Genomic DNA, 20,722 nt, shown 5'->3' on the forward strand with positions numbered 1-20,722 from the left:
TGCTTTGACGGAGCAGATTTGAGTTGCTTTGGTTGGCATATAATATGGGCTAGGAGGCTGGTGGTAAACAACGTGAGTGTGGGAATAATCTTGAGAGGGGTAGGAAAGGAAAACTGCCGGGGGCACAAGTTGAGCAAGCAAAGGGGGTGCGCAATCCATATCGGCGGGTGGCCAGGCTGCAGTATGCTCCTTGGTTATGTGTTCAATGGCTGACCGAAAGTTGGGTTGCAGTTCACTGGTGCTTTCCCCATAATCTAACCAATGAATTCAATGATGCTGGTGATGGGGGTGTGGGTGCGGCCGGCAGTGGAGGGGGCCGAGCTACAACGGACTTTTGGCTGATTGCCTCGCTGCGGCTAATTTACTGTGGTATCAGGTACCAATGGTTCGCATGAGAGTCGAGGACCAGATCGGCTACAGCTGGTAAACAGCTGTGTTTTTTGCTTTAGTCCAGCTATACAGAATCTGACCATTCAGAGTCCGATTCCATTTTCGAGCCAATAGAAAACCACTTTGTGGGTCTTACCAGATTCTACCTAATCAGTGTCATCGTGCTCCGGCGTCACGCATCACGCATCGCCTCTTCAAGCCGTTCTCACCAGAATCGAGCCAATCAGAGAGACCTGCTACCAGATTTCATACATAACTTTGTCGATGGGCGTCCAAGTCATATCGAAAGGCATGTACGATCACTCCGTGTTCACCGAACTTGATGAGAGAATCCTGGGCTGTGTGATGATTAGTTTTTCTATAAGTAAGTCTATCTTTCCCAGTTCCTGGATCTGTTCTAAGTTGTGTCATCATCAACCAACAACACAATACCTTCCAGTTCAAGAATTTGGAGTATTCCAAGCTCAGTACCATATTCAACCATCTCTCAGCCACTGATACCGCGCCTTGTATTCCATACACCATGTACATACCCCCATCTACCTCATCTCGGAACCCGCTCACTCATAGCCCTTCAGGTCCTCCACTCAAGCCCACCACGGAAGCGACAGCTCCAGACGCGCAACACCGGCGCCTTCGTCCCACAAGGACAAGTCGAAGAAGAAGTACCGGAAGTCGTCGAAGGATAACAAGAAGAAGCAGAAGAAGCAGAAGAAGCAGGACGAGGCCCTGCTAGGCGAAGGCTCCCAGTTCAACGGGTACGTCACTGATCGGCCCCCTTTGACAAGTGACATACCACTAACAAATATCAGTTACCAGGGCGGTGAAACTTACCCTCAGGACCTTGTCATTGACTAGATAACCTATGTGGACGAGATAGTGTAAGTCCTACCCGGAAGGCGATTTACTGGATAGAACCCAACTAACCTGTCTCAGTGCCCACTACAGCTTACCACACGTTGGGACTGGCCATGGGACTTCTACTGCTATAGAGAACACGATGCGGATGACATATATGGCTTCGATTGTTACAGACTTGCTGACAAGAGGTAACGGTTTATCTGATGAGGATATTTTTGCGAATTAGTTCTGGATCTCCTAGCATACCCTAATGATACATCAACCCATCTTGCGCTTCGAATCGTAATGTCGTTTACCTCTGTGATACTCTCGCCCTTCTTTGGCCTTGAAACCAACAAAAGGCGACATCGTCCCGCTAATAAGAGGCAAACTATGGAATCCAATATCATATACGAGCTGCTTTGAGTACGAGCAAGCTAGTTTTAGAGCCGGTTCAGAAGATAAGATGATGGGACGGTCTTATTGAACCATAAGATAATTATGTTGAAATTTCTAACAAAAAGGGTTTTAGGTAATAGTGATATCAAAAGACACCGATATCGATGTGAATAAATCGTGAATCCCGTAGTAATTCAAATGTAATTATAGGGCACTAACTTCCTATATTTCCCCCTACTAGCGTCCGCAATACCCTCGATCCGATATTGCAAAGGCCGATTTGTGTCGCTGATTTAAGATCTGCAGTCGACACTCACAATCCGGTTGTACCAGTCGAACCAGCAGTACGAGCCCCAATTGCCGTCGTCGCAGTTGGGCATGCTGCTGTCGGAGCTGATGCCACCGAACCGGACGTTCTTGCCGTCCACGGAGACGGTGCACACCTTGCCGCACTGGACCTTGAAGTGCAGGTCGGGCTTGCCGGGGGTCGGGTCGGACTTGACCACGGAGCAGCCGCCGTTCTGCTTGGCTTCGGGGCTGTTGCAGACGCAGTCGGCGTCGTACCTGGGCTCGAGCGAGGACCCCTGGGGCAGGGCCGAGGCGCTGGCGGCCAGGGCGGCGATGGCGACGGTGAAAGACAGGAACTGCATGGTTGCTGGCGAGGAAGAAGGTTGGGGAAAGTTGTTATGGTGTGAAGGTTTCGCAGAGGTGGTAGACCAAGGTAGCGTTGGGTCGGTCGTTGGGCGTTGCGGAGGGTGTAGATTGCAGTCTGGTTGGCTTCGAGTGTTGGAATGAATGCAGAGAAAGTTCCAAGTGAGATCTTTCGGCATACACCAGACTGCCTTTATACATGCCCGGCTTGATTACAAGCGGTGTATTCGTTGTTCTTAGTATCCCCCTGGTTCATAAACCCTTGTGGCATTCATTTCCCACGTCTTACCCACGCGAAGCTTGCAAATTCCCATTGCCAAGCATAGGTGTTTAGAATAGACGGCCGGTCATTACCTTAGTGGACCTCGAGATGCAACTTTCGTATATTCCCAAATTCAGCCTCTGAACTAGTCGTACTGGTTGGGGTCGTCATTGAGCAGATGATTGGACGCTGCTTCTTGTCCAAGGGGGCTGTTCGGCAATGCCACTGCGGACATGTCGACGTTTAGAAGGGAGTAAGCACTAGCCATACGTACGTTGCAGGCTTTAGTGGGGACGGGGTTATCGATAAGTAGGTGGCAGTGGAAATGTGGAAATAGTCTATATTTAGTGGAAACAGCTTATATTTAGACTTGGCCAGTCCGTGCCATGCTGCTAATGACAACAACCCCTTTTCTTAGCGGCCACACTCATTGTCGTCTGGGAGATCACTTCACATCTTGGGCTCTCGTCAGCCTGAACAAAAACTGACTATGGTATTAATAACAATTGAAATTTGAGCACGACGTCCCAGCAATGGTGCTGCTCTCTATCTGCCCTGGACGCGAATGGGTGTTTCTAGTTACAAGGATCTTCGCTCTGGCGGGAGGCCGGGCTATGTTTCCATACGGGCGGCGCATTTTGACGCGTTGTCCGACGGGGAGCTGAAATTTACAGACCGGTAGGACCCATTAATCGGCTTAGGCTTAGGGAGGATACAGGTGGTGTCACAGCCTTTGGTCAAGGAATCTCGGCACTGGGAGACAAATATATCAAGGCAGTCTTCCATGGCCAACATGCAGTCCGCCACGCAACCTGTAACTCTTGCTGTACTGTAAGGGCAGGGCCGGCAGTACCTCTTTCCACACACGCTACTGCTCTAAGCGCGCTTGGGACGTCGTCTCACCCATTTCAATATCTGCGCGCTTGTGGCTAGCCGGTGCATGCCAATGAGATACTTCAAAGGCTCAAAGAGAATGACTACCTCGCGGTGCAGGCAATACAGAAACTCCACCCCTACCCGAACACACCCATCAGCAGAGCCGAGGGTAGAAAGTGGGGGCTGCCGCGCTTCAATTTGGGCCACATGAAGGAGACCAATAAGCGCGCGTGCTGCAGCCGCTTGTGCCAAGTCTCGAATCAGTTGTCTGGTGGCAGAGTCCGATCCGGCACGGCTGCCCCCAGCTTCTCGTCGGAAGATGAACTGTATTACAGTACAGCCCCCTGCGCAGGGTGTGCTTGACGTGCGGCAAGATATCCCAGTCGATTTCGTGCGTCCCGCCCAAACGTTTTGGCAGGATTGACAGCAGCTAGCCCATGTGTTGAGTTGTTCCAATCGCATTCTTAGACGCCAGCCTTCTTGTCCATCTTGGCAGGACCTGTATCTTATGTTTGCAGTTATGCAACATTGTGGCGTCGGTGGCGGGGGCGGCGTTCAGAAGGAGTAGGTGGGGATGGAACTCATAAGGCTTGCCGCCGGCAACAGAGACAATGTGTATACGGGCTTGGCTAAGATTATGTCCTTGCTCATTCTCGTGGATAGACGCGCTCCGTACAGCCTTTGGATGTCGGGCAGCAGTGGGTAGGCGCCAGTGTTAATATGTTTCAGGCAATGGATTGGGGGCTTTTCGGACCAGTCTAGGTACTTCTTCCTTTTGCTTGCTTGAAATTAAAATGGCGGCCCGACGCGCTTGGTCGAAGAGGTTTGGCGAATAGGAATGGAGATTTTGAAATTAGGTATGAGGGAGTGCTGCGGCGTCAATTGGATAAGAATAATGGCTGCTGGATCATGGCTGGGACTAGAAAGAGAATACAAAGTGATTGGTTTGTACGGTAGCCTTGTGACATCACACGACAGACAAGAGCACTGAGACATCTGCACACCGGCCGGCTAAATCCATACACTTTGCCGTAAGTCAACAGAGTGTGGTTTTCAACTTTCAGCTCACAACGCCACCCACTGCTCTTCTCTCCTGTGAACCCCGAGAATGAGTGGCGCCTCGATTTAGGGCCCTGAGTGGCGTACCTGCTATCCCGTAGCCTCAATAGGTCGGTACAAGTTATTCGTAGGCCAATCGCGGCCTCTTCCTTGTGTTTTCATCATAATGTGCCAAGGATTTCACCGCATTGGGATCTCGTATGCTGACAGGGGGCCGCATCGGAATTCGCGGGCCATCGCAGGGCCAGATTGGCTGCGTCTTCTGGCTTTGGCGCGGGGCTCTCCTGAAGCGTACCACACGCCCTGAAAGGCGTGTAGTCGGAGTTCAAACGGCGGGAAGATGAGTCGAGCCTAGTCTAGAACTAACAGGTTTATGATGAATAGGCGCAATTCTTACGTCCATTGGTCTGAGATGCGGCTCACCACAACCTTCCTGATCTGCTTGGCTTAAGGGTTACAGATCTATGCATATCTCAGCCGTCCGATGTGTGTGTGAGATCTAGAAAGCCACGCATCTCTCTTCTCGGAAGCCGATGGGCGGCTAGCAGTACTTTTCTCCCTCGCCAGCAGCCAAAAAAACACTGTGCTGCTGCAAGTGCTGCTATAGGTGGGTGAATGTATTTTTCCTTTTCGCTTGGATAATCCCATTTTTGTATTCCAAAATCTTACCTATATATAGATGGACGAGTAGCTGGTATATACTTCTTGATATCGCTTAAGAAACTGCTTATAATTCCCTGTGGCATCGGCTTATTGCCAGTGCTTTCGACTCGCAACTCACCCATTCTCAAAGGACATCATCCCTCCTACTCACACTTTGCAAGTCTTCGACAATACGATATTCCTCTAAGCACTTCCAGTCATGAAAACCCTTGCCATCGACGGGCCTAGGAATGGCACGCCGCGGGAAACCATCTGGCTTAGAAATTCGATTGTGTGTGGGTTCCTACTCCTCTTCGTATCCTGTGCCATAGGTCTGGTCTTCCTTGAACGATACGTCTCTTCCAAGAATGGGTTGGAATTCCGGTGGCGTGACGACACATTCATTACATCCTATGCGCCAACAGCCCTTTTTGCCGTTGTACTTAGTCTATGAAGACATCTCAGCAACCTCTATCAATGGAACCAACCATGGTGGCAGCTCGTATCCGGAAGACCCACGCCGGCCTCTGATAGCATACTTCTCGACTATGTCTCCCCCTTCTTTGGTATCGTTTTCCTAAAAGCTATACGGCTACGCAATTTTGCAGTGGCATCCTCTATCCTGGGATTCGTTTTGCTAAACGTCATCATTGTCACCTCCACCTCGCTTTTTGTCCTCCGTCCATCTACGTTCCAAAGGGACGTAGACATCCAATATACCAATACATTTTCGAAATCCGCTCTATTGCCGTCAGACAAATCACTCTGGTCCTACTAGCACGCATCAATAGCAACTATACCAAAGACCCGAGGAGTGGACGAGATTCCAAAATTACATATCAGGACTACCGGTTAACTCCATCAGCCCTAAATATTACCTCTATTGTTGTGCCCGTGGACGTCTTTATCCCGAAGGTCTTCTGTGACCGTGCGGAACTTTCTATTAATATTAATACGTTTAATATTTATTCTTTTAGAACACCCGACTGCTTTGTTACAAATATCGAATCTTCTGGGTAACAGATGTTAGATTGCTTTCTTTTCATTTCGGTCCAATTTCAAGCTGTCAATCCAACGGAAACGAAATTTTATAAATGTGACTCTTGAAATCGACGTGTGAGATTACTTCGCATCTTTCGGTCTTGACCTCACGGGCCTCGTCGAGCTAGTAAACCACCACATTGAGGTACATGTTCGGGAATGCATTTTTGAGGAACCCAGGATCAGGCGTAATTTCTGATAGCAACTTGTTTTCTAGTTGCAAACACAAGTTTGGTCCAATGGCGGTGACTAACCGGAAGCTGGGAGTCACTCATCTTGGATCAAACGCGTCGGGTGACACTGAAGAAGGCATCAATCTCTTCTGCTCCTTCCCTTCAAAAGAAATCTTGATCGCTCCCAAAGACCTACGCTCCTAATGCGCAAAACTCATATCTTCACCCCGCGAGCAAATGCCATCTCTCGTCGACTCAACAACCTCTTCTCTCATGCACAAGTTTCACGTATTTGGAAACACCCCACAAACGATCAGAAAGTACCACAACCTGGAACATCACCGAATCCTGGATCGTCCATAGTTCACCCACAATGTTGACACGCATCGTCATTCTCTTCGTCGGCATCGCTGCTGCCCTTCCAGGCATGCAGCTGGTTGCAACTCCTCGTGCGAATGCCGCCATCTCCCCAATGTACTGGCGCGGACAGATCGAGGCAGGCGGTCCCGAGATGACCTTCAACGGCACTATCCAGGTAATATCCCACGCTGTTGACCTTGATTCTGTGCCATTCCCCACTGACTAATGTGATTCCGGTGCACAGGAGGTCGTCGCTCAGATCCGCAAGATCAAACCTGACTTCCCCTCCGGTCTCGAAATTCCCACTTCCGGCCCTCAAGCCAAGGACGACGTATGTCTTTTCGTACCTTTTCCTCTCTGGCCGCCTTCGCACGTCACTATTGCGGTCAACTAATCGCGACATATGCAGGATCCTCATGAAGTCGATTGCTGGGTCGGCGGAGGCGGACCGGCTACTGTCATTTACATCAAGCAAGGCATCCAATACCTGCGCAGCATCCCCGGGAACTGCGGCGTCAGCGCGGGAGACCAGGGCTACAACACGTGTGCCCGCATCAGCTGCTCGTATGATTCGGGCATATGGCTTTGTTCCGATCAAGGGTATGTACTCTCGATAACTCCACCAAGACTTGGGTGCTGACATATACATCTTGCGACCTGTAGACAAGAGGTCCTGTGGCCATGCTCTTCACTCGGGGACATTGCGGACAACGACTGCTTCAAGTGCTGGAAGGGCGAGGACAGCCCGGAGGGTGTCTGCCAAGGCCGGGAGAAGTGGCCTGAGCAGGCTGGGGGGTTCCACGTTGATATCGGTGTTGCTGACTGCTGATGAGATGGATGGGAACATGGCATAGTTACAGTGGACTCGGGAACCTCCTCGATTGACATGTTACTTATTTTGTTCCGACTAGATTGAAGGAGAGGAAATCTTGCAGCAGCTCAATGTTTCTTCCCAGCTGAGTGGCACAAGTGCGAGCTAGCCTACCACATGGCCTGGATTTCCAAGCTAGCAGGCACCACTTTCCCCCCAATTTCCCCTCATTTCCCCGCATTGGCACTGAACAGCAGTGAAAACCGTGAAAACCAACCCACGCGCCGCACGGAAAAAGCCCGAATAGGCGTGGGCCAGCACAGGCATTGATCGACCACCCCCACGATTCTCCCCTAACGGAAGAAGCCCTAGGCTCTAAGCAGGCGCCAAAGCCTCTAGCTCGCCGAGAAAATGCCAATAGGCGGTCGGGCGGTAGGCGGCTGGCGGGCGTTGCTTGTGTGCATCAAGGCCAGCGATAGCGTCGCCGAGGCACGGGAGGTGTCTTGGCCCAAATTCTTATTGCATCACCTCGAATCATTGGAGCCTCACATCTGACGACGTGCAACTCATCTGATACTTGGCATATCGCCATGGATTGTCAGCATTTTCGGACGAGACCTGAAGACGTGCGTGCAGATTCTGCTGGTTTCCGGTAACTTGTCGGGTAGGACCGTTAAAACCTTAATTGTCGGGGTTTGTGGGTGGTTTCCCAGGCTTTCTCAGCTCTTTCAGCTCTCGTCCATGGTCTAACCTAGTCGACGGTCGCGAACATGACCCCCATCGTCGGAAAATGTCCGACTTCTGTATTGGTGCCCGCCGAGATTGACCAGCGGCAATTCGACTGTTGACACACCAACAGTTATTGGCATTGATCCAAGACAAATTGGCATTCTCATATGCATTTTTTCTGCGCACGAGACATCTACCGCTCCTCGGTCCCGACCCAATTGACACATACATTCGGCACGCGCCACGCGTCGCCATTGGATCAAAAGAATGGACATAACAACTGCCCAGCAGGCCAGACCAATGTGTGTGAGCTCGGTCGGGAATTCGTCGGCCTCTAGCCCGAAGAGCGACGAAGGTCCAGGGAGGGTGGGCGGCGAGGCTAGGAGGCGTCGAGTCGGGTGAAAGAACACCCTCATGACGGTAGCCTGTGTAACCCATCGTAAGATGGCTGCATTCCCCGTCGCATTGTGACGGCCAGCCGGGCGCAACCAAGGACTTGGTTCGATAATCACCCCGCAGCGCGCCATGTAGAAATGGGCAACATCGCCGGATCGCGTCGCTTTGGATAGCGACCTCGGTCAATTCCCGAGCAGCGATGGAGAGGAATTAGTGGAGATACAGCTATATTCCCCCCATAATCCCCCATGGCTAGCGCCCAGACCTTTTCCCCATACTCCCCGTTCTCTCCATACTGTCTCCATAATCCCCAGAGTCCTCTTTTACCTACATCTGTATGTTAATCCGGGGTACCTCGAGCCAACGATAAAAGGCGGTTCTCGCTCTGCCTGTCTATGTTTATGAATCCATCATCCTCTTTGCTTCCGGACCTGACTTGAACTTGGTCGGCCTGCCCAGCAAACTCGTCAAGATGAGACTCTCTTATTTTCAGACAGCTGCCCTCAATGAGACGCCCAAGGAGGTGTTGAACTGGCGGTTATACTGGAGCACCTTTGTCTTTGGTAAGTTCTTTAGTATTATCAAACTCCCAGCAAGAAAAGACCAACACGGCTGACCATTTTCCACCCATAGGCATTCTCGGTGCCAGTCGAGGTCTCGATGAAGGTCTCGTGGGCGGCATGGTCTCGCTCAAGAGCTTCTCCTCCGAGTTCGGCATGAAGGTCGGCACCGCGGACGAGCAGGAGAACCGCAAGTCCAACATCACCAGCATGGTCCAGCTGGGCTCCATCGTCGGCTCCCTCCTGGCCTTCGTGCTCTGCGACCGCATCGGCCGCATCCGCTCCCTGCAGGCCCTCTGCGTGCTCTGGCTCGTCGGCTTCGTCATCGTCATCACCAGCTACGGCAACGTCGGCCAGATCATCGCCGGCCGCTTCATTGCCGGCCTAGGCATCGGAATGACCGTCGTCGTCGGCCCGACCTACATCGGCGAGACGGCGCCCCGCGCGGTCCGTGGAATGCTGACCAACATCTTTGCCGGCTCCGTCTACCTGGGCGTCATGATTGCCTACTTCTCCAACTGGGGCGCATCTCTGCACATTGCCAACTCGTCGCGCATGCAGTGGGTAGCGCCTCAGACGGCCCATATCGGCTTTGCTGGGTAAGTCCTAGACCCAACAAGTCTTTTCACCTTCACGAACTAACATGTCTCGTGCGCAGACTCTTCCTCATCATGTCCTTCACCCTCAACGAGAGCCCTCGCTACCTGGTCATGCGCGGCAAGCACGACGAAGCCATCAAGGCCATCACCACGCTGCGCCAGCTGCCCATGGAGCACCCCTTCGTCCAGGAAGAGCTGGCCGGAATTCGCGACCAGCTGGAGCGCGAGCGCGAGGCCACCCACGGCGTGTCCCGCATGGGCAAGCTGCGCGAGCTCGTCATGATCCCCGCCAACCGCTACCGCCTGATGCTGGGCGTGCTGTCGCAGCTGCTGAGCCAGTGGTCGGGCGCCAGCGCCATCACCATCTACGCCGTCGAGTTCTTCGGCGTGCTGGGTTACACGGGCCAGTCCGAGAAGCTGTTCGCCACCTGCATCCTCGGCGTCGTCAAGTTCTGCGCCGCGTACCTGTGCGCCTTCTTCATCGTCGACTTCCTGGGCCGCCGCAAGTCGCTGTACGCCGGCATCTCGCTGCAGACGGCGTCGATCCTGTACGTGGCCATCTTCCTGGGCGTGGTCGGCACCGACCGCCTCGAGACGGGCGACCTGAGCGACAACCAGCGCCGCGCCGCCGTCGGCGCCGTCTCGGCCCTGTACATCTCGGGCGTCGGCTGGGCCATGGGCTGGAACTCGTTCCAGTACCTGGTCAACGCCGACATCTGGCCGCTGCGGCTGCGGGCGCTGGGCGCGTCGCTCGTCATGTGCATCCACTTCATCAACCAGTTCGGCAACACCAAGGCGGTGCCGCTGATGCTGCTGGCCATGACGCCCTTCGGCTTCTTCCTGTTCTGCTCCGTCATCTGTCTGATGGGCCTGGCCTGGGTCTGGTTCTTCGTGCCCGAGATGGCCGGCCGCTCCCCTCGAGTCCATGGACGAGATCTTCGCGCTGCCCTGGTGGCAGATCGGCCGCCACGGGCACCGCCTCACGGGCGGCGATCACCCCGATGAGCCGCGCAACTTGTTCCCCGAGGAGAAGGAGTTGGGGGTGGAGCACGAGGAGAGGGCAGTGGCGCCGAATGCCAACAGAACCTCTTGAGCACTTTGCACGATTTAGATACCATTTATACGACGTATGACCATTTTGGATACCCATGAACAATAAAAGGGGAAATGTTTTTTGCTTCATTTAACACACTTCATCCTAGCTACATCGTGTCTAGTGATTCGTCCTGCGACCATTTTTATCGTCATCGTCATTCGTTTTATGAGCAACCATCGTCAAAATCGACTTAGACCGCGTGAGAATCCTACCACCGTCGCTCATAGTAGCCGCCCTGCTGGTTGTAGCCATCACCGCCGTAACCGCCCTGGGGTGGGTAGCCTCCCTGAGGTGGATAGCCGCCCTGAGGCGGGTAACCTCCTTGCTGGCCACCATAGTATCCACCGCCCTGACCGTACTCTCCGCCGCCGCCGCCGCCATAGTATGGCTGCTGGGGAGGCGGCGGCTGGCCGTAGCCGCCTTGGTCGTAGCCGCTGCTGCCGCGATCGTCGGAGAAGAAGCTGGCAGCGTGACCACCACCGCTGTAGTCCGAAGACCCATAGCCTCCGCCTCCGCCTTCCCGACTGTACTCGGAGGAACCGTAGCCGCCACCACCGCCTTCGCGACTGTACTCGGACGAACCGTAGCCCCCGCCGCCGCCGCCGCCCTCACGGCTATACTCGGAAGATCCATAGTCCCCGCCCCCGCCACCTCCGCTGTAGGAGTCGCCGCCGCTCATGTAGGAGGCCGCGTGGCCGCCGCCGCTGTAGGACGACTCCTCGGGCCTCGAGTAGCTGGAGTGCGAGTCGTCATGTCGCTCGTAGTCGTCACGTCTCTCGTGCTCCTCGCGACGTCCGTAGTCGCCGTCGTCGCGGCGCTCATAGCTCTCCTCGCGACGATCACCACCAGGCGAGGAAGACCGCCACTCCTCGCCGCCGCCGCTGCGCTGGCCTCCGCCACCGTTGTTATCCTTGCCCAGCAAGTCGCCGAGGAACGAAGCCACGCCCCCGAACAGACCACCGCCACCGCCTCCACCCGAGTTGTTGTTCCCTGGGACGAAGTCGTCGAAGGCGGTCGAGACGCTGCCGATGATGGCGTTGGCGGCGGCCGTGGCGATCTTGTCGTCCCACTCCTCCTTCTTCTTCTTGCCGCCGTGCTGCTGGTGCTGCTCGAGCTTGCCGAGGCAGCCGTGGCCGTGGCCCGAGTCCCACTCGCCCTCCTTGTGGTTCTCGCCGGCGAGCACGCCCTCGCGCGACAGCCGCCGCCGGTAGTCGTCCTGGCCCTCGGGCGGCAGGTCGTTCCACCAGTGCTCCACGGTTTCGAAGAACAGCTGCCGGCCCTCCGAGGCGCCGTGCCGGCCCTGCTCCCGGTGCGCCGGGTGGTGCAGCACGCCGTCGATGATGCGGTCCACGGTGCGCCGCACCGACTGCGACTCGTCGTCCATGGCTTCCATGAGCTGGGGCACCACCCACTTGACCATTTCTTGGGCCGTCTTGCCGGCAGGTTCGTTGAGGAGCTGTGGGGTTACATGAGTTAGCTTCATTACACACATGGCATGGCATTGAGGGGAAGGCTCCAAAGCTTAATCCTTGGAAGAAGGGTATGTGTTTTAAAAGAGACTTACGTTGGTGAAGTGGTCCTTGGACAACATGGAGTGGGTGGGGTCGCTGGCAAGGTCATCGTTGAAGACGCGGTGCTGCTGGTCCTTGGAGCTCTGGATGATGCCCTCAGAGCCGGCACCCATCTCGTTCTGGATCTGCTGGATGACAGGGACGACGAAGGGCGCGATCTGGGCCGTGACGAAGGCGTTGAGCTGGTCCTCGAGCTGCTCGACGATCTTGGGCAGGATGGGGATGCGCGGCAGGGCGTCGGAGATGATCTTCATGATGCGGTCGTGCCACTCGATGATGGGGATGATCTGGCGGAAGATGTTGCCGACCCAGATGGTGATCTCCTCGGGCTCGCGGTGGGGCTTGACCTCGAGCCCGTCCATCTGCGCCGTCGCCGTGTCCTGCTGGATCTGGTCCATCTTGTTGTTCTGGTCCTCGCCGCCGAAGACGGAGCTGGGGATCATGGCCAGCAGCTTGCGCAGCAGCGACGTGTCCTGCGTCTTGCCGTTCTCCAGGTGCTCCTGCAGCTCCTGCATCTCGTTGGCCGCCAGCTTGTCCGAGACCTCGCCCGCCACCGAGTGCAGGAAGTCGACCTCGCCGAAGGTGCCCGTGACGATGGGGTAGACCTCGGCGCCGACGTCGTCCAAAACGACGCGGACGTCACGGCCCACGTGCGGGAAGACGTCGCGGTTGCCCATCTCGATGAGCGCCAGCTCGACGTAGTTGGAGTGGGCGAAGAAGTCCTCGAGGCAGTGCAGGCCGGTGCCCATGAGGCGCATGGCCTCGTACAGGGCGTCGTCGCTGCCGCTGTGGGCGTGCTCGCGGCCAAGCTCGATGCAGCGGCTGAGCAGGTCCCGCAGCAGGCCCGCCGAGGTCGCGATGCCCTCCTCGTTTTCGTTGGCGATGTAGTTGATCATCCCCGTCTCCGGGTCGATGGCCAGCTCGCGGTCCTCATCGACGGGGCCGCGCAGGCCGTGCCAGTAGCGCTTCGGGTCGTCGTCGCCGCCGTAGCCCTTGGGGTTGTCGATGTGCTCCTCCGGGCGGTAGCAGCCGAGGCGCTCCTCGGTCACCTCGAACTCCTTGGAGCCGAAGCCGAAGTTCATGCTGATTTTCGCGGTCTGTTAGTACATACACCATGACTCTTTTGTCTCTTTCTCACGTATCAAAACAAGAAAAGCGACTTACAATCCCAAGATAGCCACGACCAGCCGAATGGCCTCGTAGGAAACGGTCTTGATGGTGCCCAGGTCGACGGCCTGGGAGTAGTCGCGCAGCCAGTTGCCAAAATAGACGCGGGCGACCATGACCTTGGAGAACTCCTTGCCCTTCTTGTTGAGGGCGCGGGCCATCATGATGCCGAGCAGGGCGTCCTCGATGTCGCCGTGGCGCCAGTTGATGCCCTCGATGGGGGAGCTGCTGCTGATGTTGCCGGCGCCAAAGGCCGCGGCGGGCGTGGCCAGGCACACGACGGCCAGGAACAGGCTGGCGAGCCAGAAGTGCGCTCGTGAGTCCGCCATTTTGGAAGATGGGTTTGCTCGCTCCTCCTTGTCACTCTCTCTGTGCTGTTTATTTTGTCTTCTCTCAGTCCGAGTTCGGGTGTGTTATGAAGGAAGGTGAGGAGGAGTGGTGGTATTGATGCACCTTTGATCTTGGATCGGCGTGTTTGCTTGCTTGGGCGGCTCACTTTATTTGCAACCAGGAAAAAAAGTGAGGGGCAGTGGATGGAGGGGCAACTGGATCAACAGCGTATGATGTGTGAAAGCTCCATCAGTTTTCTTTTACCAATGAGAACCGGTGGCGCGTCATCAGCGCTCCTGCAGCATTCGGTTTATAGGCGGGCTTATGGGCTTTTGGCGAAGGGCCAAGAAAAGGCCAAGAGATGCAGGTCCACCGAAATCCGGCAAAGACGGCACATGCACGCGATCGAAAGAGGCGCCCAGTCCAGCAGATACAGAAAAGAAAGATGGATGCCGTGTCACCGTGTCGGGAGCCGGAGTCGACGAACAGCCTGGTTCTCATCTCATACAAGCATCGAGCCCCGACATGCGGCTAAGCGCCAATCGGCACGGGAACGGAACTGTAACTTATGGGGCGCTCCTTCTCGAGTTAGTCGCCGTTTCGACTAGCGACGACTCTGCCCTGTCTGGGTCGGATGTAACGGCTGACCAGGCGGCTGCCATGACTAATCTCGACGTCAACCTCGATATGCAACATGACATTAGGGAAGGCAGATGCTACGAAGAAGCAGGCAGAATAGATAGAATATCATAGATTGTGCCTGTCAGCTATAGATATGGAATATGAGATTGTTGCGCATGTCCTGAAACATTGACGCCGGCCTCCGAGAACCATCTCTGGAGGTTTTGGGCACAGTCATTCCCATAAAGGCTCCTGATGACACCGAAGGCTTCAAGTTTGGGGCTCCCCGCTGTCGTGGTCATGCTGAGTGGGTGTGGGCTCGGATCATCCCGGTACAAATCGTCGCCGCCCGTGTTGCCGTTGATAAACACACGTCGTGCGCTGTACAACTCCAACAAGAGGGGGTGTGAAGGGATCTGCGGGGCTCTGCGAATCTTCTTGATGAGAACCTGAGCTTTGGAGTACATTTTGCGCTCGGCCCTGTCGTCAATGCTCATGATTAGAGGCCGTTGCACGTTGACCTTGAGATGTAACGCACTGTCGAGGATGTCGGAATGCCCAGATGATGAGCTGTCATCGAGAGCCGAATTCGGACCAGAGGCGTCCACCTGAGTAGCTGTAGAGCCGTTCTTCGCGGTCAAGGCGGGACAAACGACTTCGTATATGTAAAACAGGTTGCCCAAAGACCTAAAATCACATGGCTCATCTTTCTCCGGGATGAGAGAGTAGAACATGGCCCAGCGCTCGCCTTCGACCTCGCAGATAGCATCCATGCAATCAGCAATGTCGGATACCATGCCAGAGGCCAGCGCCTGTCTTATGCTGGTACCAACTCCAGCCGTCCCCGGCGCTGCTAGGATGTGATAGAAACCCGCAGGGACTCCCCTCAGGCCAATCTCATGGCGTACCGAGCTCTCGAAAACCGCCGTCACTTGCTCGCAGCGAAGCTCCACGGCCTGCAGCCAGCCTAGAGCCTCTGCCGGCGTACAACGTCCGGAAGCCAGGTTCTCGTGGACCACCTGGAAGTAGTGCCAGCTGGGAGCATCCAAGACAATTTCCAGTGGGATAGGTTTTGCGGACCCGTTCTTCCTCAAGATGTGGCTGGCTAGGTCTGCGATCGCCGAAGACGACCGTGCAATGATATCCAACTCATACAGCGTGGGTTCCTGGGAAGAAAGCTTGGATGCATCTAGTTTTCCATCCCTTTGGACTGCGTTGCTCATGATCTTGTCCGAGAAAAGACACATTCCGGAAACGATTGTGACATGATCCCGGCTCCATCTTCCAAGGCGGTCAAGAAGGGTATCCTCAGAACTTAATCCGTCGCAGGAAATATGAAGCATCTGCGAGGACGTCTCATGAACGTCTTGTATACGCATCACTTGATTGGGGAGGTGAAATTTCATTCGATGGAAGGATGTGACCCCCTCTCGCTCTCGGGCAGCACCAGCGCAAGGGGAACCGCTGATGATAGTCTCATCGGTTATTTCCAAGAGAGTTGAGGATCTGGGTGAAGAAAATTGGAGGGCGACAGAGTCTACTCGCATTGGCGCCGGGCCATCCAGGAAACGTTGCAGCTTTTCCGCAGCTTTCGACCCTTTGGTTAAGGCGTGATGGTACTTTTTGTCATGGGCGGGCCCAGAATGTTGCAAAACAGCCGGCCCGTGAAGCGAAGATCCATGTTGAACAACGACTCCTGATAAGGACGGAGAGGCCGTGTGGGAGATATCATGGTTTTCAAGCAGAGTGACGAATCGGACCGTTGGCTGCGATGAGTCCACACATATATCAGCCACGAGGCTTTTGGAGATTTGAGCCATTGTTGAATTGATTATAAAATTATGGTTCCAAGTGTCGGCTAACTGGATTGAAATAATCAATGATAGTGAGTGGGAGCTGGCGACTTATTGGATATACAGTGAAAACACCTGGTATGTTAGGGTAATCAATTGTCTCATTCCTCCTCTTTCCGTCTAATTTAACTTTGTTTACCTTAATTAAAGGGTTTTATTAGCTTCTATCTTTCGGTTAGTTGCTGATTCGCGATGTGTGATCCCGTTCGAGATTGTCTAGAGTGGTAGGACTTTCCGATGTCCCTCTAGTCTGCCGATGTGCGTTGTCGTAGTCATCCAAGACAACTGGGCGAGAGTTGACTGTGCGGCCTTCGACCTCAACCTAGAATCTTTTGAGTTCTCTGGATCAGGACGGCTGAAATTATGGCCAGAGCCTGTGAAAGGGGCAATCGGCCATGAGGATTTTAGCTTCATCTTGGGCAACCCCGACAACCAATCTCCTTACATCGGGAGGAACGCGACCGAGGTAGACGAGATGTGGAATCATCTTTATGACCGGAAGTGAGCGGAAGAACTATCAATGACGCGGCATCATTCATCAATGACTTGCTCTAACAGCGAACACAGCCACATTGTTCCATGACAACCGAGGGGAACTGTTAGATATGTGCCGGCTTTTGCAGCCCATCCTGGTCCGGACGATGACAAGTACATATTTGGTATCTACATTTTCCATCAAATCCACCGCATCGTAAGTATATCCCAAGACTGGCCCGGTAAATGATGAATATGCGAAAAGGGTTGATGTCTCGCCTCGCTGACACACAACGTGATGCGGCCTGCCAGAACCTCCTGCGAAAGAAGATCAATCCTGCCATGTACCCTCCGGACCCCAGCAACGCGCTGTTGAGTGTCGACCACCTCAACCACTGCATCGAGCAGCTCCGACAGTCGGTCATGTGTGCCGACGATGTCACGCCCCTCTTGTGGCACTGGGACAGGGCGCCAGACGATGCCATGCTTTTCGCGACTCTGCCCCATTGGTGTAGGAAGTTTGATCGTATTCAGTCTTGGGCGTTCAATGATGTCAAACTTGGACCGTTTGACTCCAACAACGAGGACTAGGGCGAGTAGCCTTTATTCTGGTGACTCTTGACGTCGGCAGGCTAGAAATAGATCATAATCAGCCTGGATAGAAACACAGCCATAGAATCTAAAATTTCCCAGCCGCCATTCTTCACCGGCCCAAAAGGGCAGCAGCACCCCTACTTGTCTACATGCCCGCTAGGCAGCTCCTGCGGCGGCGGCGCGACCTGGCTGTTCCCCATCTCGAACACGGGCGGGGCCTGCGGCGGGGGCGACTGGTGGTGGTGCGTTGGCGCCTGGCCGGCGTACTGGTACTGCTGGAGCTTCTGGTCTTCCGGGCCCCAGCCGTATCCCGCCTCGGGCTTGGCGTAGCCGTTCTGGTCGCTGTACGGCACGCCCGACGGATGATGGGGCCACGGGCCGTCGTGCGGCGGCGGGCCCGGCTGCGGCTGCCAGTAGCCCGAGGTGTACCGCGGGGCGGGCGATCCGACTTGCGAGGGCGGGGCCACGGCGGCCGAGTGCGCGTCCTGCAGCGCGGCGTTCTCGGCGGCCCGGTTGCGGCGCGAGTTGCGCGAGTGGCGGAAGACGTACGCGGCGATGGCGGCCAGGAGCAATGGAACCCCCAGGCCGACGCCGACGCCGATGCCTATCTTGGCGCCCTTGGACAGCCCGCCACCATCGCCGCCGTTCTCCTCGTCCGACGATGTAGTAGCATTGAATTTCGGCAGCGCCACGGCATCCCGCCATTGGCCGCCCTTGGGCTGGTACAGCTGCATCATAGTCCTGTTGCTGACGTAGTAGACCCAGATGCGGTCCGCCTGCACATTGTAAGCGACGCCGAAATGCGCGCTCGGGTCGTCCGCCAGGGGCCAAGCCGCGGCGCCGGGGCGCGTCCCGTTGCTCCACTTGAACGTGTGGTCGTCGTTCTGCTCGCGCCGCACCTGGCGCAGCTGCTTGTCGCGGCCGACGTAGAAGACGCTCAGCGCCTCGCGGGACCCGAACGCTAGCCCCAGAGGCGCTGACTGCGGGTCCAGCGCGTCGAAGCTCCACTTCGGGACGGCGTGGTCGTGTTCGAAGGCGAAGCCGCTCGTGGTCATGTTGCTCTGGATGGGGAGGATATTGCCCGAGTCGCTGAGATTCACGGCATGGATGGAAATCGGGATGGCGTCTAACAGCGATTAGTCAGTTTATGTTTCTGGAGGATTCCATCAGGGAGCTTACCAATTCCCCAAACGCCTTCTTTATCCGATATGGTTGTCGATATGAACAAGTTCGGCTCATCGTCAGAATCGTACTCCGGGGTGATTACCGTGATCTTGTCTGTGACCGCAAACCCTGCTGCTATGTTCCCAATAGATTCCCAGGGCACGGAAAGACCCGAGTTGACCCAACGTGTCTGCTCCTTCCGCTGATATTTGATAGAGGACAGGGTGTTGTTCGTATCTCTGTATTGCACCCGTATTCCCCCTCATCGCCAACAAGCAGCGCTGTCAAGTCGGTAGGCGCCTTGGGGTTCGCAATGTCATTGACATCCGTGAGTGGGAATGCGTATCCTTCGGGGCCTCTTGCTGGGGAGTATAGGCCTGTGCTCCTGTCGCAACGGAATAACGCCTCGACGATGTGGTTCTTTTCCTTGGTTTGGTAAAATACCTGTGTCTAAAGCCGAAGAGACCCTCGTCAATACATGTCCCGCATGACGGGGGAAAAGGGAAGAAAAGAACGCCAGGAGAGCTTACCTGGATAGTGCCATTCTGATCGGCATAACCAATGACCGATACGTGTGTCCCGGGAAGGGGCGGGTGCTCAGGTGGCAACTCAAACGCCGCCGACTTATTACCTGGGAAGATGGGTGTCTCGTAGCTGTTGCAAAGGCTATAGAGTATGCTCTCGGACGCGCTGTCGTACATGACAACCTGGGGCGCATCGAACCCGGCGTTGACGAAGGCGGCGATCTGCGAAGCCTGTGCATATCTGAGGCAAAATTGGAAAGCGGCGCCGAATAGAACCAGGACGTTACGAGACGTTAAAGCCATGATGGAAGAACTATGGGCCTGAAAAGATCAGGTAGTAAGAAAATGCCACCGAACACAGTCTCGCGAGAGCTGAGAGTGACAGAAAGAGAAGAGCGAGCTCAGCTGGGACCTCTTCGCCAGGGAAACAGAGAGGTAAACGCAATTGGCAGCGGAAGCCCAACGGCACAGTCCGGCTGGCAGCCTGTCTGTCAGATAGCATCCTCTGAGCTGGGTGATGGTGCACTGCGGGATGCAGGTATAATATGCAGTTGGTTCATCGTTTGCAACCGTGTGGGCCTGCGCCATCATGTATTTCAGGGGTCCCCCGAGCGAGGCCGGGGTTATGATTGGCCAGAGCTAGCAACACGATAAATAACAGCTCCCCGGGTACTGCCCGGGACCCTACCACACGTCCTAGACAAGTTGGAGTTTAAAAAGCGGTGGTGACATGTTGACCGCATGGCACATGGATGGCAAGGGAAGTAGGTGAGCTGAAAGTGACGAGGCAAGGAAGGATGCCTTAGACGAGCAAGGGCTGTCGTCGCGTTTCTCAAGGAGGCAAGAAGACCGCCAAGTTACTGGTCATCGCGACAAAGTGTCTAGGACACTGCCCTCTACCGAAGCAGTCCAGCAGCGTTGCGCCCCCGCAAACAGCTCCCGATGTGCTCCCTGGGGAGGGTGAAGTTGGGTGACAGGCAGAAAAGATAGAGAGAATAGTTGCACCCAGACCCGCCTCTCCCGCCGGCAGATGTTTTGGTTCGTCGCACACAGCACGGCCCGTGCAGTACGACCCGGGGGTGCGGCCAATTGCATCGGGGCTGGTTTCGTGTAGACTGAACCAACTCCCTTGGCCGCATACACGCATCCTGAGTCTGGTCGCCTGCCGCCTATTTTCGCTGGTTGCGGCGGGCGGCAGCCAGATCGGTATGGTTTCAATCATCGTCTGCTAATTCGTTATATCTTTTCACTCGAGCTAGCAGTTTGAATTTGTGTCGAGAGAGATGAAGCAATGATGAAGACTGGGTATTCGCTCGGCTATTGCTAGGAAAGCACTAGGAAAGCACGGACTCTGACCCCGGCACCCGGCCCTGCTAGCCTGTTCCCGTGCAGACCCTTGTCATACACTGCAATTTTAGTGTTCTCAGGAGGCATTGTGGAAGAAAGAAGGACACAGCAACTATCAATGAGCGAATGACTCTGAAGTTCAAAATGTGTGAGACAACAAGATATAAGGGAAATGATGTATTTCAATAGGGTA

At 55.1% G+C, this 20,722-nt stretch overlaps 8 protein-coding genes across 8 annotated transcripts; 4 read left to right on the forward strand and 4 right to left on the reverse strand.

Moving 5' to 3' along the window:
- Nucleotides 1–654: 654 nt before the first annotated feature.
- On the forward strand, nucleotides 655–1,248 carry PG998_014853 (uncharacterized protein; the record flags this gene model as incomplete). Its single annotated transcript, XM_066881669.1, has 4 exons — nucleotides 655–730; nucleotides 774–915; nucleotides 969–1,148; nucleotides 1,203–1,248. 4 exons carry the CDS (start codon nucleotides 655–657, stop codon nucleotides 1,246–1,248), a joined length of 444 nt encoding a protein of 147 aa, XP_066723214.1.
- Nucleotides 1,249–1,922: 674 nt separating this feature from the next.
- Nucleotides 1,923–2,279, reverse strand: PG998_014854 (uncharacterized protein; the record flags this gene model as incomplete). The annotated part of the gene is made up of 1 exon (XM_066881670.1): nucleotides 1,923–2,279. One exon carries the CDS (start codon nucleotides 2,277–2,279, stop codon nucleotides 1,923–1,925), a length of 357 nt encoding a protein of 118 aa, XP_066723215.1.
- A 4,427-nt stretch (nucleotides 2,280–6,706) lies between these two features.
- Nucleotides 6,707–7,522, forward strand: PG998_014855 (uncharacterized protein; the record flags this gene model as incomplete). The annotated part of the gene is made up of 4 exons (XM_066881671.1): nucleotides 6,707–6,868; nucleotides 6,938–7,024; nucleotides 7,103–7,293; nucleotides 7,357–7,522. The coding sequence occupies 4 exons, from the start codon at nucleotides 6,707–6,709 to the stop codon at nucleotides 7,520–7,522; spliced, it is 606 nt and encodes a 201-aa protein (XP_066723216.1).
- A 1,579-nt stretch (nucleotides 7,523–9,101) lies between these two features.
- Nucleotides 9,102–10,881, forward strand: PG998_014856 (Major facilitator superfamily domain- general substrate transporter; the record flags this gene model as incomplete). The annotated part of the gene is made up of 4 exons (XM_066881672.1): nucleotides 9,102–9,192; nucleotides 9,263–9,788; nucleotides 9,848–10,679; nucleotides 10,711–10,881. 4 exons carry the CDS (start codon nucleotides 9,102–9,104, stop codon nucleotides 10,879–10,881), a joined length of 1,620 nt encoding a protein of 539 aa, XP_066723217.1.
- Nucleotides 10,882–11,098: 217 nt separating this feature from the next.
- Nucleotides 11,099–13,951, reverse strand: PG998_014857 (uncharacterized protein; the record flags this gene model as incomplete). Its single annotated transcript, XM_066881673.1, has 3 exons — nucleotides 11,099–12,340; nucleotides 12,449–13,538; nucleotides 13,620–13,951. Coding segments are annotated over 3 exons (2,664 nt in total), but the record flags the coding sequence as incomplete, so codon positions are not given.
- Nucleotides 13,952–14,719: 768 nt separating this feature from the next.
- On the reverse strand, nucleotides 14,720–15,820 carry PG998_014858 (uncharacterized protein; the record flags this gene model as incomplete). Its single annotated transcript, XM_066881674.1, has 1 exon — nucleotides 14,720–15,820. One exon carries the CDS (start codon nucleotides 15,818–15,820, stop codon nucleotides 14,720–14,722), a length of 1,101 nt encoding a protein of 366 aa, XP_066723219.1.
- Nucleotides 15,821–17,170: 1,350 nt separating this feature from the next.
- On the forward strand, nucleotides 17,171–17,491 carry PG998_014859 (uncharacterized protein; the record flags this gene model as incomplete). Its single annotated transcript, XM_066881675.1, has 1 exon — nucleotides 17,171–17,491. One exon carries the CDS (start codon nucleotides 17,171–17,173, stop codon nucleotides 17,489–17,491), a length of 321 nt encoding a protein of 106 aa, XP_066723220.1.
- A 140-nt stretch (nucleotides 17,492–17,631) lies between these two features.
- On the reverse strand, nucleotides 17,632–19,485 carry PG998_014860 (uncharacterized protein; the record flags this gene model as incomplete). Its single annotated transcript, XM_066881676.1, is given in 4 exon segments — nucleotides 17,632–18,620; nucleotides 18,674–18,897; nucleotides 18,909–19,102; nucleotides 19,189–19,485. 4 exon segments carry the CDS (start codon nucleotides 19,483–19,485, stop codon nucleotides 17,632–17,634), a joined length of 1,704 nt encoding a protein of 567 aa, XP_066723221.1.
- Nucleotides 19,486–20,722: the final 1,237 nt, after the last annotated feature.

The sequence above is a fragment of the Apiospora kogelbergensis genome (genome assembly GCF_038363985.1).
Source record: "Apiospora kogelbergensis strain CBS 113332 chromosome Unknown utg000016l_segment0_segment0, whole genome shotgun sequence".
NCBI lineage: Eukaryota > Fungi > Ascomycota > Sordariomycetes > Amphisphaeriales > Apiosporaceae > Apiospora > Apiospora kogelbergensis.